Source organism: Phasianus colchicus, chromosome 3 (genome assembly GCF_987193195.1).
Source record: "Phasianus colchicus chromosome 3, bPhaCol1.hap1.1, whole genome shotgun sequence".
NCBI classification, from domain to species: domain Eukaryota; kingdom Metazoa; phylum Chordata; class Aves; order Galliformes; family Phasianidae; genus Phasianus; species Phasianus colchicus.
The window spans coordinates 74,375,810-74,389,591 of record NC_143438.1 but is presented as its reverse complement, the minus strand read 5'-3'; the positions used below and the strand labels follow the sequence as shown (position 1 = coordinate 74,389,591).

At 41.6% G+C, this 13,782-nt stretch overlaps 1 protein-coding gene across 11 annotated transcripts in view; it reads left to right on the top strand.

Moving 5' to 3' along the window:
* RNF19A (ring finger protein 19A, RBR E3 ubiquitin protein ligase) overlaps nt 1-13,782 on the top strand; it is a 58,769-nt gene that overhangs the window by 26,975 nt on the left and 18,012 nt on the right. For 10 of the 11 annotated variants that reach the window (XM_031591080.2, XM_090137846.1, XM_031591077.2 and 7 more), the window contains 2 exons: nt 6,086-6,203; nt 11,328-12,075. In XM_031591080.2, the coding sequence (XP_031446940.2) occupies nt 11,459-12,075 (617 nt within the window). In that variant the 5' untranslated portion in view covers nt 6,086-6,203; nt 11,328-11,458. Of the gene's footprint in view, nt 1-6,085; nt 6,204-8,542; nt 8,629-11,327; nt 12,076-13,782 lie in introns of those variants that run through there. The other variant, XM_031591082.2, reaches the window with a different exon arrangement.

The window sequence follows — 13,782 nt, the reverse complement described above, 5'->3', positions numbered from 1 at the left end:
TTCTGATGGCCACCATTCAGCTTTTTCTTCCTTTGTGCTTTTGAACTAGCATTTGCACTATTTGTAATGCCTGTGGAGTCTGTCTGTAATTCTGGATCATTCCCCTTGTCTTGTTCCATCTGTGCTGAACAGGCTCTATCGTTTCAGCCCGATCTCTTTCTAACCGATTTCATCTCGGTGGGGCTGGAAGAAACCTTTCCATTCTTGTCCCCAAAATAACATGGTAAGGTTGAACTTTTTACCTCATCTATTGGTAAGCAGAGGTCTGTGTGTTTTATGGCTGGCTGTTTTGTCTTTGCTGTCTCGCAGTTCTGTTCCCACTTCTCCCTGCATTAGGTTAGGCTGTGCGATAAGTTCCGTGGTACTTCTATTGCTTCCTGACGCCAATGGTTTTTCTGGAGGCAGGGAGTGTTTCCTGTCTGGAAGCTCAAGGCAGTGTTCCTGGCAGAAGGGATTATTTTTGTTTCCCTGGCGAGGACCTTTCCCTGTCTTTGTTTTTGTCTCTTTCTCTAAGTTGTTTGTTCTGGTTTGGTCTTGGTGTTTTTGGTATAGTTCAGTGACAGCTCTAGTTAAACTGTACCAAATCCATCTACACAGGACTGTTGCAGCCAATGTTTGTATACTGGCTTGGTGAATCCCTAGGCCAGGCAGCGGTGGTATTGGGTACATTGCTTCAGTTTGTGCGCTGATTTCACTTCTTGAGTGAACAGAAATGGTTAGCTGTGCTGGTGCAGGGATGCTGTCTGACAGATTATGGTGTTATGGCATCAGCCATGGCAGAGTTAAGTAGTCGTAGTTCCCACCTTTGCTGTGGACCTGCTGTTGCTGTCATGGCTGCCATGGGTTGTTCATTCAGGTCCCCAGGTTCTTCATAGAATTGTATCATAGAATGGCTCAGGTCGGAAGGGACCTCGAGGATTATCAAGCTCCAACTCCCCTGCAGGGCCACCAATCTCCACACTTAATACTAGAGTATCCTGTATTTCTGAGTCTCTTGTTGAATTATGTTAGCACAACAAATAGTTGCTTTTTACAGAGCCTTCGATCAGATGGAACCATACGCAGAAGCTGTTGCCAAGGTTGAGGTGCACTTCAGTCGCAGCATCTTAAGTTGCAGTGAGCTGTCCCAATGCCTTGCAGGATCTGTGACCCAGTTCGGATCCATGCCATGGTGAGGCAGCACAGCTGGCTTGGTCTCACAGAGAGAGTTCAAGACCTTTAACCTCAGTTTCCTTTTAAAGTTAGTTTTAAGTATGTTATGCGTGTTATCTGTGTATCCATTTTGCTAATAATAATGGATAAAATAGCACTGGAAGCTGGAAATCATGCCTGAATACTTTCCAGTGCTTCTTATTTTGAGGCGAAGATATTTCAAGACTAGATAGATTTTTTTTTTTTCTTTTTCTTCCCCACCCTGAAAATAAGTGTTAGGTCTGCCAGAGACAACCTGGAAGGGAGCTGAAAGATGCTGTCTGTTGGTCAGCTGTTCACTAATGCCTTGCTTCAGTGCCAGACAAACTCCTGGCTGCTGCTGCCAGATTGAATATTAAATTGGAGCCAGGACCTGAGATCTGTTACCTCTTCTGTACCCTGGCTGCCATCTCTGCAGTGTGGTATGCGGGGCAGAAGCTGCCCAGGCTTCTCTGGAACTCCTGCTCTTGGTTTTAGATCCTGCTGCTGTGATATTTGTCCTGCCTTACAGCAGGGTACGCGTTACTTTGTTTTTTAGAGTAGGACACGCTCTGAAGATTGATTGAAAACAGAAATGTCTCAGAACTTGATGTGTGGCCATTGATGTCTGAGCAGGCATGATTACAGGCCTGAAATTACATCTACATATTCTGGAAGTTTGCAGAAGTCTGAGTTATTTTCATTTTGAAGCAGTTTTTCTGTAAAAATGACCTAAGCTCGCAGAAGTGTTGCAATGTTTTCCACTTGCAGTGTTGGTAATACTTGCGGAACCCAAACTTTCTGTTACTGTTTCACCTCTCTATGTATTCATTCCAGTTGTTTTGCAGTATATAATTTAGAATAAAAAGGAGCTGAAGTAAATCCCAAGGCATTGGTCAGTAGTAGTTTAAAGAGCAAAACCCAAAGTGGGGAATAATTGCTTTGGACTATATGCAGAGCTTAGAAAAATCCAGCATTGAGTTTTTGTTCTGAGCAAAGTAAATGTGCTTGGGGATTATTTTGATATTGCTGATCATTTCTTTTGTTTCATTTATATTTTTCTTAACACTGCATGGATGGAGTATCTGGGTCTGTTAATACCTTATGTGCGTTTTCAGAAGGAAGAATTTAAAATGAAGTTCCTTAGCTCTTTCGTGTTGATGGCACTTAAAGATGATTAGAAATTTAAAAGCAGAATTTACAGTATATTCTCTTAGGGTGAGAAAGAGTTTGGTTTTTATGTGGTTTTGAGGGTTTTTTTAATTGTGTTTTTTTCATTGCTGTTGCTATTGTTTTGTGGTGTTTTGGTGTTTGTTCTGGGTTGTAGTTGTTTTTGTCCCAGGCATGGCAGACAGTCGTTTGTCCATCCTTGGTCAGAAGAATTTGTTCCCACAGGCCAACTTTCTTATCGGCTTGATGGACAGAATGAGTACCAAGTTAAAAATGAAAGCATTAATGCAGTTGGATTAAAACCCCTTTTTGGTGTGTCGGCAGCTTGGGCAATTTTTAATCCCTTGGTGTTGTTTCCACTTTCCAGACTGCCTGCCAGCCAGATGTTTTAGAGTATGACCTCAGCGTCTATATATATATAAACAAATCACTCCACGGAAGTGAAAATACATGCCCATCATTGCACAAAGAGAAAAAATTACCAGCACCTATGCAAGAAAGTATTGTGTCTGTATGAGGATTTTAATGGTTAAAACAATAAAATACTGCTGGTGAACCAAAATTTCTCCCCCCCCTCCCTTTTTTTTTCCCCCCCTCCAGGATTTCCAGGAGTGGTTTGAGTTGGCTGAATTTGGTGTACATTTGCTTACAGTAGCACCACAGTGCATAAGATCAGCTTCTTTTTGTCATTGCAGTAAGAGAACATGGTTGGGCTAAGACTGCTTTGCTCAGGTAGATAAGAGAAAATTGATCCTGTTAGTCTTCCCTGCTACAGATATAGGCTGGGAGGTTCATAAATAGAGCCAGGTCTCACTGCTGAGCTGTTGGTTTGTGTCAGCCGTTGTGCTTGATGTATCCATATGTAATGCTACTGGTTTGGAAAATTAGTGTATATATAATTTAAGGAATCCTGTTGCATTTGTCATCAACTGTACGTTGTGGACCCTTAGAAGAATATCAGCAGACCTCTGCCTTACCATGGCTGACCTTGTTTATAATGTACATCTGTGCAGAAGAAATCTTTTACTGGGCATCTGAATTGTAGAGGAAAAGATGCTTCTCCTCTAAGCTGCTTGTGTCTGATTGTGGAGTGGTTTTTTTTGGAGTTTAAAAGGACAGTGACCAAAAAGCATCACGGAGCCCCAGAACAGTCAGGCTTTGGGGAGGCCCATCAGCTGCTTGTTCTTCTGTGCAAGTGCTCTCTGCAAGGGTTAGGGAGTGGTGGTGTTGGCGCTGGCAGCGTCACTCTGACTTTCAGAATGAGCTGAGCAGCTTGCAGGACTTCCTTTCCTAACAGCAGCTGTCACAGACACATGATACGGGTTGTGTTGCGCAGTCAATTCTAAGGAAGAAGCGTAACTACTGAAGGCTTTTCTGCTGTTAGGATTGGTTGGTCGTGTGCTACGTACCAGTGTGAATTTTAAAGCAGAACATGATATATCAGTTAACTTTTGTCAATTCTGCAGCAGGTGCTCTGCAGGACTGTGTGTACTTTAACCCCTGTCAGTCTCCTGACTTGAGTGGCTGGTCAGAGGGACTGTCTCAGGCTCTGAGCCCAAGCGGGTCTGCTGTCTGTGTGCTTCACTGTCTTACGAACAATTGTGGCTTTGTTCTGAAAGTGAAAATAACGTTTCCAGATAATTGGCACGAGGTTGTAAAGAAAAATGAACTGTAATCAAAGTAAACTGTGAGGTGACGATGATTACCGTGTAGCGTTTAGGGTTTTAGGAGATTCAAATATCTCTGCTGCACAAGTGCTATTCATATTAAGTAATGTATAATTGTAGCTGTGTAAACCAAAATTCTTTTATAACATGATTTGGGATTTGAAGTAATACTCTAGACTTGAAGTTGATAAGAGAAACCACAATGTTTCTTTTTAATGTTTGTTGAAAGGTATTTGCAGACAGAACTCTTGTTCTGCTTCAGTGATCACCCAGCTGAGGTGTAGGTTAGCAGCTGAAAAGAAATGCTGCGTGTCACCTGGGAGCAGTGCTGGCCTTCCACCTGCTTCTAGTATCTCATAAATATACTTTTGTTTAATTTTAAGTGTTGTTTTTTTTCCAAGCCTGTCCTAATTATTAGACGATTTATAAAGCCAATTGACTGTGTTACAGAAATTTTGGAACAGGCTGCCCAGGGTGGTGGTTGAGTCACCATCCTCGGAGGTGTTCAAGAAATGTTTAGATGCTGTACTGAGGGCCATGGCTTAGTGAGGAAATGGTGGTGGTAGGTGGATAGTTCGACTGGATGATCTTGGAGATCTTTTCCAACCTTGATGATCGTATGATTTCCACGTTAGAGCAAATCCTTTTCCTCCTGGGAGATTTCTCACTTTGCTTGTGTCGGGCTTTTCTTCTGAGAGACTCTCCTTTCCCAGCTGTGCAGGGGTAAGGGCTGCCCCCCTGTTCTGCTTGTCAGTGCTGCTGAGAGGGATATGGCCGCCATCTTGTCAGCACCTCCGATTGCTGCAGACATGAAGGTGGAGTTGGGAAGTGCCTGGAACAGTGCTTAAAAGCAGAACTTACTTTACTGAAATGGTTCCGTTTGTTTAAAGTTGATAAGTAACTTTTGAGACTTGTCTTGACATTTCTAAAGATTTTGACAAACTTGTCTTTTGACCAAATGTGAGTCTGGGAGTCCCATTTCTGAAAAATGGCTTCTATGCATCCATCAGTGAATCAGTTGTAGATATAGAGAAGTGAGAGCCTAATTAACTAAATAATGAAGTGATGTGCGCTTTGAAAAAGGTCTACAGGTAATAGGAGCTCTGGTAACTTAAGTAAAGAGCGGTCTGGTCTCTGTGCCTGAAGCGAAGTACGTGCGTGTGTGTGTGCAGGGGGGCATGAATGTGGAAGTATCTTCCTGCACAAGTGTCTGAAAGATCACAGTTACTTTCTGCTCAGATCAGTTTTGTAAAATGTAACCTTGCTATAACAGTGCCCTCTTTCAGAAAAAGAGAAAACCACAATGAAGGAAAATTTACATTAGTATACACTTCAAATAGTCTTACACAGCTCAGTGTGAGGTGAATGAATTATTTAGGTCACTTTGACTTTGTATTTTATATCCTGGCATACTGTAATACATCACTGTAAATGTTTGGTAAGCATAGGGTTGTTTTTTCTCTAGATCTGGGAAGTTTCTCAAAGCTTGAGAATTTTTTTGATACAAATCTGTTAACTTTCTTAGATTGAACGATCTTATTGGTTTAATCCAAATAATGAAACTCTTTAATTTTACCTTGTATTAGAAATCAGAGTTAAAAGGCATCCCGAAAAAGCCTGCAAACTGAAATTCAATGTTTACAAGATTATAAAGATATTTAATGATAGATATATCACTAATTGTTGTAGTTTTTGAGGGAAAACACTGGAATTGTTGAGAAAACAATTGAGCTGTTAAGTTCTTTGAAGGCTGTACCTCAGTCTGTTCTAATTCTCCATGCTGCCAGACTTTGGGCGAACCTGATCAAAGGCAGTAGGGTGTATTTTTTAGAAATCATGAGACAAAAGTGCTCTTTTTTTCTCTTCAGTTTAAAAACTACTGTGGAATGAAGTGATATGTAAAGAATGCCTGTTAGAGCCATAAACTTGATTGATATTTAAAAATCCTGTGCATTGGCTTTTAACTTAATAGCTTAAACTTTTGCATACGTTTTACTTCTTACTCTGTTTTATTTTTACAATTCTTACACTGTGGAGTAAACAAAAATGACAGTGTGTTTTTCTGATGCTTTCTTTAGGTGTTTACAGATATCTGTACATAAAGAACATCGTAAACTAGAAATTCAAGGATACAAGAGATCACAACAGGAGATCTTCATTAGAAGAGGGAGGCAGAAGCAAGCGTCACATCTGTAGGTATGTTGTCTGTGGATGAACTTTGATCTCTGGGCTTTTTTGCCAAAGCTGTCTGCAGGTTGGGGAAGTGCATCTCTCAGAGAGCAGGAGAGCGTGGGTGTTGGGTGTTACAGATGTTAAAGGAAGCTGTTATTTGTTTATTTTGATCAATAAATAGCTTTCAGTGTACCAACACCAAGTTGATGGTTGGTTAAATTGCCAGGAGGAACAAATGCATAAGATAAAGGGTGCAACAGGAAAAGTCAAAATCTGTAATTTAAGCACCAGTGACGTAAGGCAGTTCTTAAGGATTTTAGTGATGACGTAGCTGCGGCTATATTTATGGTGTTTTCTGTTTTCTTACATCAGTGTTTAAACCTGCTGTCATGCTGCAAAGTTGCATGTACAGCTGGCTGGGAATACCTTCTTTGTGATTGCTGTGCTAGGTTGTGTGTGTGAAGAGCAGGCTGCAAGATAAGCTGCTGTCTCTGTGTTTGAAGAAGTTAGGGACAGAAGGGTAGTCTTCTGCAAATAATTAGCCTGTGGAATTATGACTATTGCTCTCTTCTTGCAAATTCAGTAGGGTTAAACTTGGCCATCTTAGAGCATTTCTCAAGAAGTTTTAAAATTGGTGAGGTGCTAAGGTTACATTGCAGAGAGCCATACCAGAAGACATTTTTCAGTCATCTCAAAGTAGAAAACTTAATTTGTAAGATTTTCTTATTTCCTTTCCCTCTTTCCTCATTATATGGTTAGCAATAGCATTTACTTAAGTCAGCGAGGCCAACAAGAACTACAAAAGGGAATAAATTGGGTGTAAGTGGAGCTAGTTTGCTGGGGAAACCTGTTGAGGAAACGCAACTGAAGCAACATGCAGAAAATAAATGCTGAGTTATGTCTATAAACAAGTTATGTCAATAGGCGTCATTTGTGCTTATGGAAATCTTCAAATTAGAAGATGTCTCTGTGCTGTGGAAAGTTGACTTGTCGTGGTCTGTGGCATGAGAAAAACGCAAAGAACTGCTAAAATCTTGATTTGTGGTAGGGTTTTAGGCATGGCAGGAAGCCAGAAACATGTTTTTATGTAATCTGTTAAGTGTTTTGAGGAAGTGTTGAAGACAGTGGTGAACTTATATTTCTGGGAGTTGGGTGTTTGTTAATCCCTTTCCCATGCTAATTGTTTGTGTATACAGGTCAGGGAGAGTGGCACAGACTCTGCTGCTCAGAGTCAGGGTACTGACAGCTGTCATCCTAATTGAGCATCTCAGCTCCTTTGAAATCTTTTGATTTCACAACTCGACTTTTCACACAGCATATCTATTCCGTATGGGCTTGTTGTTACTGGAATAATGCAGGCATTGTGTTCTCCTGCTGTACGGAACGAAATACCTTTCTTCTGTCAGCAAAAATACGCAGATGCTGTGTTGGGTTGGGCAGCATGAGGGCTGTCAAGGGCTCCATATTACACCAGCAAGGCTTTTGTGCTTCTGTTCAGCTCTGATTGTAATTAGCATTGTAAGATTTGTCTTCATTTTTCTCTGTAATAAATCATTTGCAGTGTCTTTTAGGCAGTCATCTTCAAATGCTACTAAAAATGACAATCCAGAATTACTGCATAGGGAAGAATATGGATTTTTCAACTAACCTTGTGCACTTGAATCTAGAGAGAGTAATTGATGCTTGTCTCGAAGTATCTGGCAGCTTCTCTGTTCAATAGTCCTGACAGAATTTCAGCCTTTTTTAGAAGAGCATGAGAGACTGCTTATTGGATCTCTCTGTGCAAAGAGAACTGTAGGACTTAGTGGCTTCTTTAGAGCATGAGGGAATCTGTTTATTTAAAAAATAAAAATAAAAATGAATGTCTGTTTAACCACCAGAACTGCTATTTCTTGATTTTTGTACATCTTTTGAAACTGACAGAGATGGCTGTAATATGCATTCTTTCCTTCCCAGAGAAAGGGAGGGGGAATGGTCATAGTTATAGACTTGGTTGGGTTACTCTTGTTTTTTTCTTACTTTGGTTAAGGAAAAAAAAAAAACAAACACCATCACCTTGCTTGAAATAAATGCTTTGATTTCTGTTCCTGTCCATCGTGGATTTTCCTGCTTTGATGAGGATGGAGTTTTCTACTGACCTGGTAGTACCAGCATGGTACTAAGTAGTTATAGTCATGCTTTTAAGTGTATTTGTGCTCTTCTAGACATATAAACGGAATGTATCAAAAGCATTAGGCTATGATTTGTGCATCTTTAGTATATTTCAGACACTGTGAACAGTATCTATGATATAATGACAATATTCTATACAAAAGATTTTTCCCTTTTATCCCTTTGGGCAGTTTTGGACATTGGCTCAGAGGAGTATTTTGTGAGACAGTCCTGAAGTGCAGAGGAGTCCAGGAAAGCTGGAGGTTCCTCAAGAAGGAAGCCTTAAAGGCAACAGGAGGTGGGCCAAAAGTAGAATCTCCATCCTTTATTGGATGTAGTGGGGAATGCTGTCACCAGATGATCCCAGTAAGGATCATCTTGAGTTCAATTTGATGGCATGTGTAGGACAATCTAGCCAGCGTGGGTTCATGAAAGGCAGGTCCTGCTTGACCAACCTCATCTCCTTCTGTGAGAAGGTGACTCACCTAGTGGATGGGGGAAAGGCTGTGGATGTGGTCTACCTACACTTCAGTAAAGCCTTTGAATCTGTCTCCTTCAACATACTCCTGCAGAAGCTGGCAGGTTGTGGCTTAGACAGATTTACACTTTTGTGGGTATAAAAGTGTCTGGATGGCTGGGCCCAGAGAGTGGTGGTGAAGTTAAATCTAGCTGATGACTCTAGTCACCAGTGTTTTGTCCTTGGGGTCAGTACTGGGGCCAGTCCTATTTAATATCTTTATTGATGATTTGGATGAGGAAATTAAGTGCACCCTCAGTAAGTTTGCAGATGATACCGAGTGGGGAGAAAGTGCTTATCTAAGGGTAAAAAGGCCCTATAGAGGTATCTGGACAGGCTGGATCACTGGGCCGAGGCCAATTGCCTCAATTCAACAAGACCAAGTTTAGGGTTCTGTACTTTAGTCACAACGACATAACTACAGGCTGGGATAGAGTGGCTGGAAAGCTGCATAGAGGAAAAGGATCTGGGGGTGTTAGTTGACAGCTGTCTGAACATGAGCAAGCAGTGTGCCTGGGTGGCCAAGAAGGCCAATGGCATCCTGGCTTGTACCAGAAATAGCGCAGCCAGCAGAACCTCTCACTATAGGAAGGACATTGAGGTCTTGGAGTGTGCCCAGAGAAGGGCAGTGAAGCTGTGGAGGGTCTGGAGCACAAGCCTTACAGGTAGTGACTGAGAGAACTGGGATTATTCAGTCTGGAGAAGAGGAGGCCCACTCTCTGGGGGGGAGACTCCCAGAAAGGCTATGGGGTCTCCTCCTTGGGGATGTTCAGAAGCTGCCTGACTATGGGCCTGGGCCTCCTGCTCTGGGTGTCCCTGCTGGAGCTGAGGTGAGCCAGAGGGGCACAGAGGGCCCTGCCAGCCTCAGCTGTCCTGGGGTTCCTTTTGGCTAGATTTTAGGCTGATGATGGAAGGGAGGGTTTGTTATGTTCCTGAAACTGGCTTTATTTTAGATAGATCCTGGGAATAAAAATAAGATTTTTTTGATAGTGTTCCACAGAGATTTTCCTGAACACAGTGGCTTTTTAATTTTTCCTTTTTAAGATTAAAAAAAAAAAGACGGAGTGACCTGAAATACAAGACTTCTTTTTAACAAGCCCAGGAAGTGTATGTGTTGTTGTGCTTTTCTTTAAAATTCTGACACCTGAGGTGGGTAGCACTCCTGTACAGTACAGCTGCCCAGAGAGGCGGCATAAGTGTGATCACCCTGACTGTCTGACCATGGTCTAAAGAGGTCTGGCTATGCCTGGTTGCAGTGGTTGGTGGCTGTCTGGGAGCCTTTTCTGCCCCTTCTCTGGGGGTGGATTGCTGCTTCCAGTGTCTTGGCTTACTCGTCCTGGGGTTAGGGCTCAGGTGTGCAGCACACAGCATCCAGTGTCAGATTCTGTCATACTGAAGTGAAATCATGGAAACCCACAGAACTCCTTCCAGGGGCACAAGCAGAGAAGTGCCGAGGAGAAAAGTGGTGCCAGCAGGTGCAGCATCCAGGCACGCACCGCTGATGTCCAGTGAGAAATAGTTTCCTTCTTTTACAATGCTAAGAATTCCTCTTGTACAGTGAAGCTACCAAGAAGTGGCAGTATTTGCGTATTGCTGTAAGTTGGTGGTTTTGGTTGGAACTGATCAGCTACTTGTTGTAGAAGTCTCCTCTGTCAGGAAAATGGGAGAACATATTTCTGCCTCTTTCCTTGGAGCTGTCCTATCAACAGAAGTTCCTTGTCCTTGCCTTGTACAGGGAGATTAACTGAACCTTAGTATGTGCTGGGAGTCTGTTTTTTTCCTTAAGTTTTGGTTTTTACTTTAAATATCATGAAAAATTCAAATGTCATCACCTTAACTCTAGTCTTTGCTTGAATTGCACTATGGAAATTGAATGGCAAAGCAGCGTTGGCTGTCACTCTGCAGCTCTGTTTCCTGAAATATTCAGGTGCTTTACATCCAAATATGCATCTGCGTGCTTCTCTGCAAGCCCTTATGATTTGAGAATTTCATAAGTTGTTTAGCCACAGTGACTTGTTTTCTGCTGATCGTAAAGTGAATTCAAAACACACAGAAATTCTTAGTTTGTTTTATTTAACCTTATACGTGACTTGATCACATGTACAGTAGAGAAAACAAAGTTTCCAATGCTTATTGGCTTGTTAGTGTGCTTTATGTAAGAACTGGTTATACATTTACTTAGTTGTCACCAGGGATTATGGTGATTTCTATACACATGCATGCACATTCCTAGAGAGCAAGGGAGTAAAGTTGCCTTCTCAGCACCACTTAAGAATAAAGATGTTCCTTGCCCCCAGGGAATTTTGAGGCTCCTTAAGATGAGAAGGATGTAATGGGTAGAAAAAGCAGACAGAAAGAAATACTGGGTGAGAAGATTGTAGTAATATGAATAACAGGTCATTAGAGCGTCAGGATCTTTCAGAACCAAAAGTGATGAATGTTCTTCTAATCTCTCTCTTCTTTTTTCTCTCCTAATGTAGGAGATTCCTTTGAAGAATTTGCTGCAAACAAAGATACACGTGAATTTTCTGCATGACGACTCCCATACTGGATTACATAACATTAGGACTTCTGACGATGTTTTGATCCTTAAAAATGATTAGGTTTGTATATGAGATTTAACCCACTTCTGATGAGTGATCTAGACATGAGTTTACATCGGCAAATGGGCTCTGATCGGGACCTCCAGTCTTCGGCTTCCTCTGTGAGTTTGCCTTCAGTCAAAAAGGCACCAAAGAAAAGAAGAATTTCCTTGGGCTCTCTTTTTCGGAGAAAAAAAGACACAAAACGCAAGTCTAGGGATCTGAATGGAGGTGTTGATGGAATTGCAAGCATTGAAAGCATTCATTCAGAAATGTGTACAGACAAGAACTCTATTTTCTCCACATGTACCTCTTCCGACAATGGAACAACCTCTAGCAGCAAGCCAAGCGGAGACTTCATGGAATGCCCCTTGTGCCTTTTGCGGCACTCCAAGGACAGGTTCCCGGAGATAATGACTTGTCACCATAGATCTTGCGTGGATTGCTTGCGTCAGTATCTCCGGATAGAAATTTCTGAGAGCAGAGTTAACATCAGCTGTCCGGAGTGCTCCGAACGGTTCAATCCTCACGATATCCGTTTGATATTGAATGATGACATCTTGATGGAAAAATATGAAGAGTTTATGCTTAGGCGATGGCTAGTTGCGGATCCTGATTGTAGGTGGTGCCCAGCTCCAGACTGCGGGTATGTTTTCCTCAGTGTCTGCAAAAAAGGTGACAGCATAAATGGGTAACATGCATAGCATTACGCTTTTTGAGAAGTGAATTGCTTTCTTTAGTATTTTGTTGTGTTGTATGAATGGGTGGCAAACAGAATTTTCATTTTTAAAAAGACAACAAATAAACCCACCACAACCCCCTTTCCCCCAGCCCTCAGTTTTATCTCGTGTGGTGTTCCTTTGTTCTGCACAGAGAGAATTTCAGTAATGTAATGAAATGCATTGGTAGGTGGATGCTGTGTATCACTGCAGGGAAAAACTTCAGGTGTGCTGTTAAGGTAAGGGCACAAAGCTCAGACTAAAAAATTTTGACAACCAGGTGGCTGTACTTTTGACTTAGTCCATTTGTTTGGATTTTTCTTGGAAAAGAAAACAGGGTATTTCTGTTCTGTTTTTTTTTTTAAAACAATGAAATATGATTGAAGATTTTCTTCTTATAAAAAGCCTGCTCCAGCTTCAGTTATCTTCTGTCTCGTGGCTGCTTGACACACCACTCGTTGCCTGTCAGCGGGATTGTGATGTGTGATAATCATCAGTTTGTTCCTGCTTATTATCTGAAGAGCGTAATGTTTAACATTGCTTTAAAACTCAAACAGTTCTGAAACCATTCTGAATTCTGACACGAGTAGGCTCAGTACTGCCATGCAGCTTGTCGTGCTTCTCTGCAGCTGGTGGCTCATAATCCCATTCTTCAGCAAGTTGCTTTTTTAGAGAGATTCTTTTGCATTACTGTATCTTCCAAAGGTTGTAGCTGTGACTGCAGTTTGGATGTGCAGCACGTGCTAAAACCAATTAGAACATGGCATCTCTGTTTTAAAGCCTCACAAATGAGTGATAAGAAAATGGAAAAGGAGGAGTGTTGGGAGAGAACAAATTAAACAGGATTGGCTACTAAATAGGTTGAATATTCTGATGGTAATGGTCAGTGCTTAATGTTTAGAAGGCTTTTAAATATAACCATATGGTAAGAAACATTTAAGATGGTATGAAAGCAGAATTTTATGAAGTGAAATTTGCTAATGTGGGTCAGACGTGATTTGCGACTGGAAAGGTGTTAGCTTCACAGGTTCAGTGGTCCAGAATGGGTGGCACTGCTGTGGTATCCAGTGGTCCAGAATGGGTGGCACTGCTGAGGTTTCATCTGAGCACAGGACAAGAATGACTTAAGAGACAGATTGAGTGCATGACTTTGTAACAGAGTTGTGTGGACAGAACCAGTGCAGCTTACTCCTAGTATTTTGATACTGCCAAAGAAAACAAACAGTGGATGGCCTTATTTGAAGGATGCTTTGCTTGGGATTCCCTGAGTTTTGGTGTTCTGAACAAACTCATCTTACTCAAGCATGTAAGAACTTGGCTACACTGTCTGTTAAACCATATTTCAATGATTCCAGTCACGTTAGAAAGTGCTGAGAAAGGAAGGTGCAGAGGAGTTTTAATGGAGACTTGACTTTGCTTGTTTATTGCATCTCAGTTTTTTGATTTAAAGAAAATCGAAAGTTTATTTAAAGAGTTGGGGACAGTGAAGATAATTCTTACAGATGTATCATTGGATACTTATCAACAGGAACAACCTTTATCATTGTTGTCCCAAAGAAACAGGAGATTATGTGGCTGTGTTTTGCCTTGCTCCCATCCTTCTGGTTGCTTTTGGGACCTTCAGTACCTTGAAA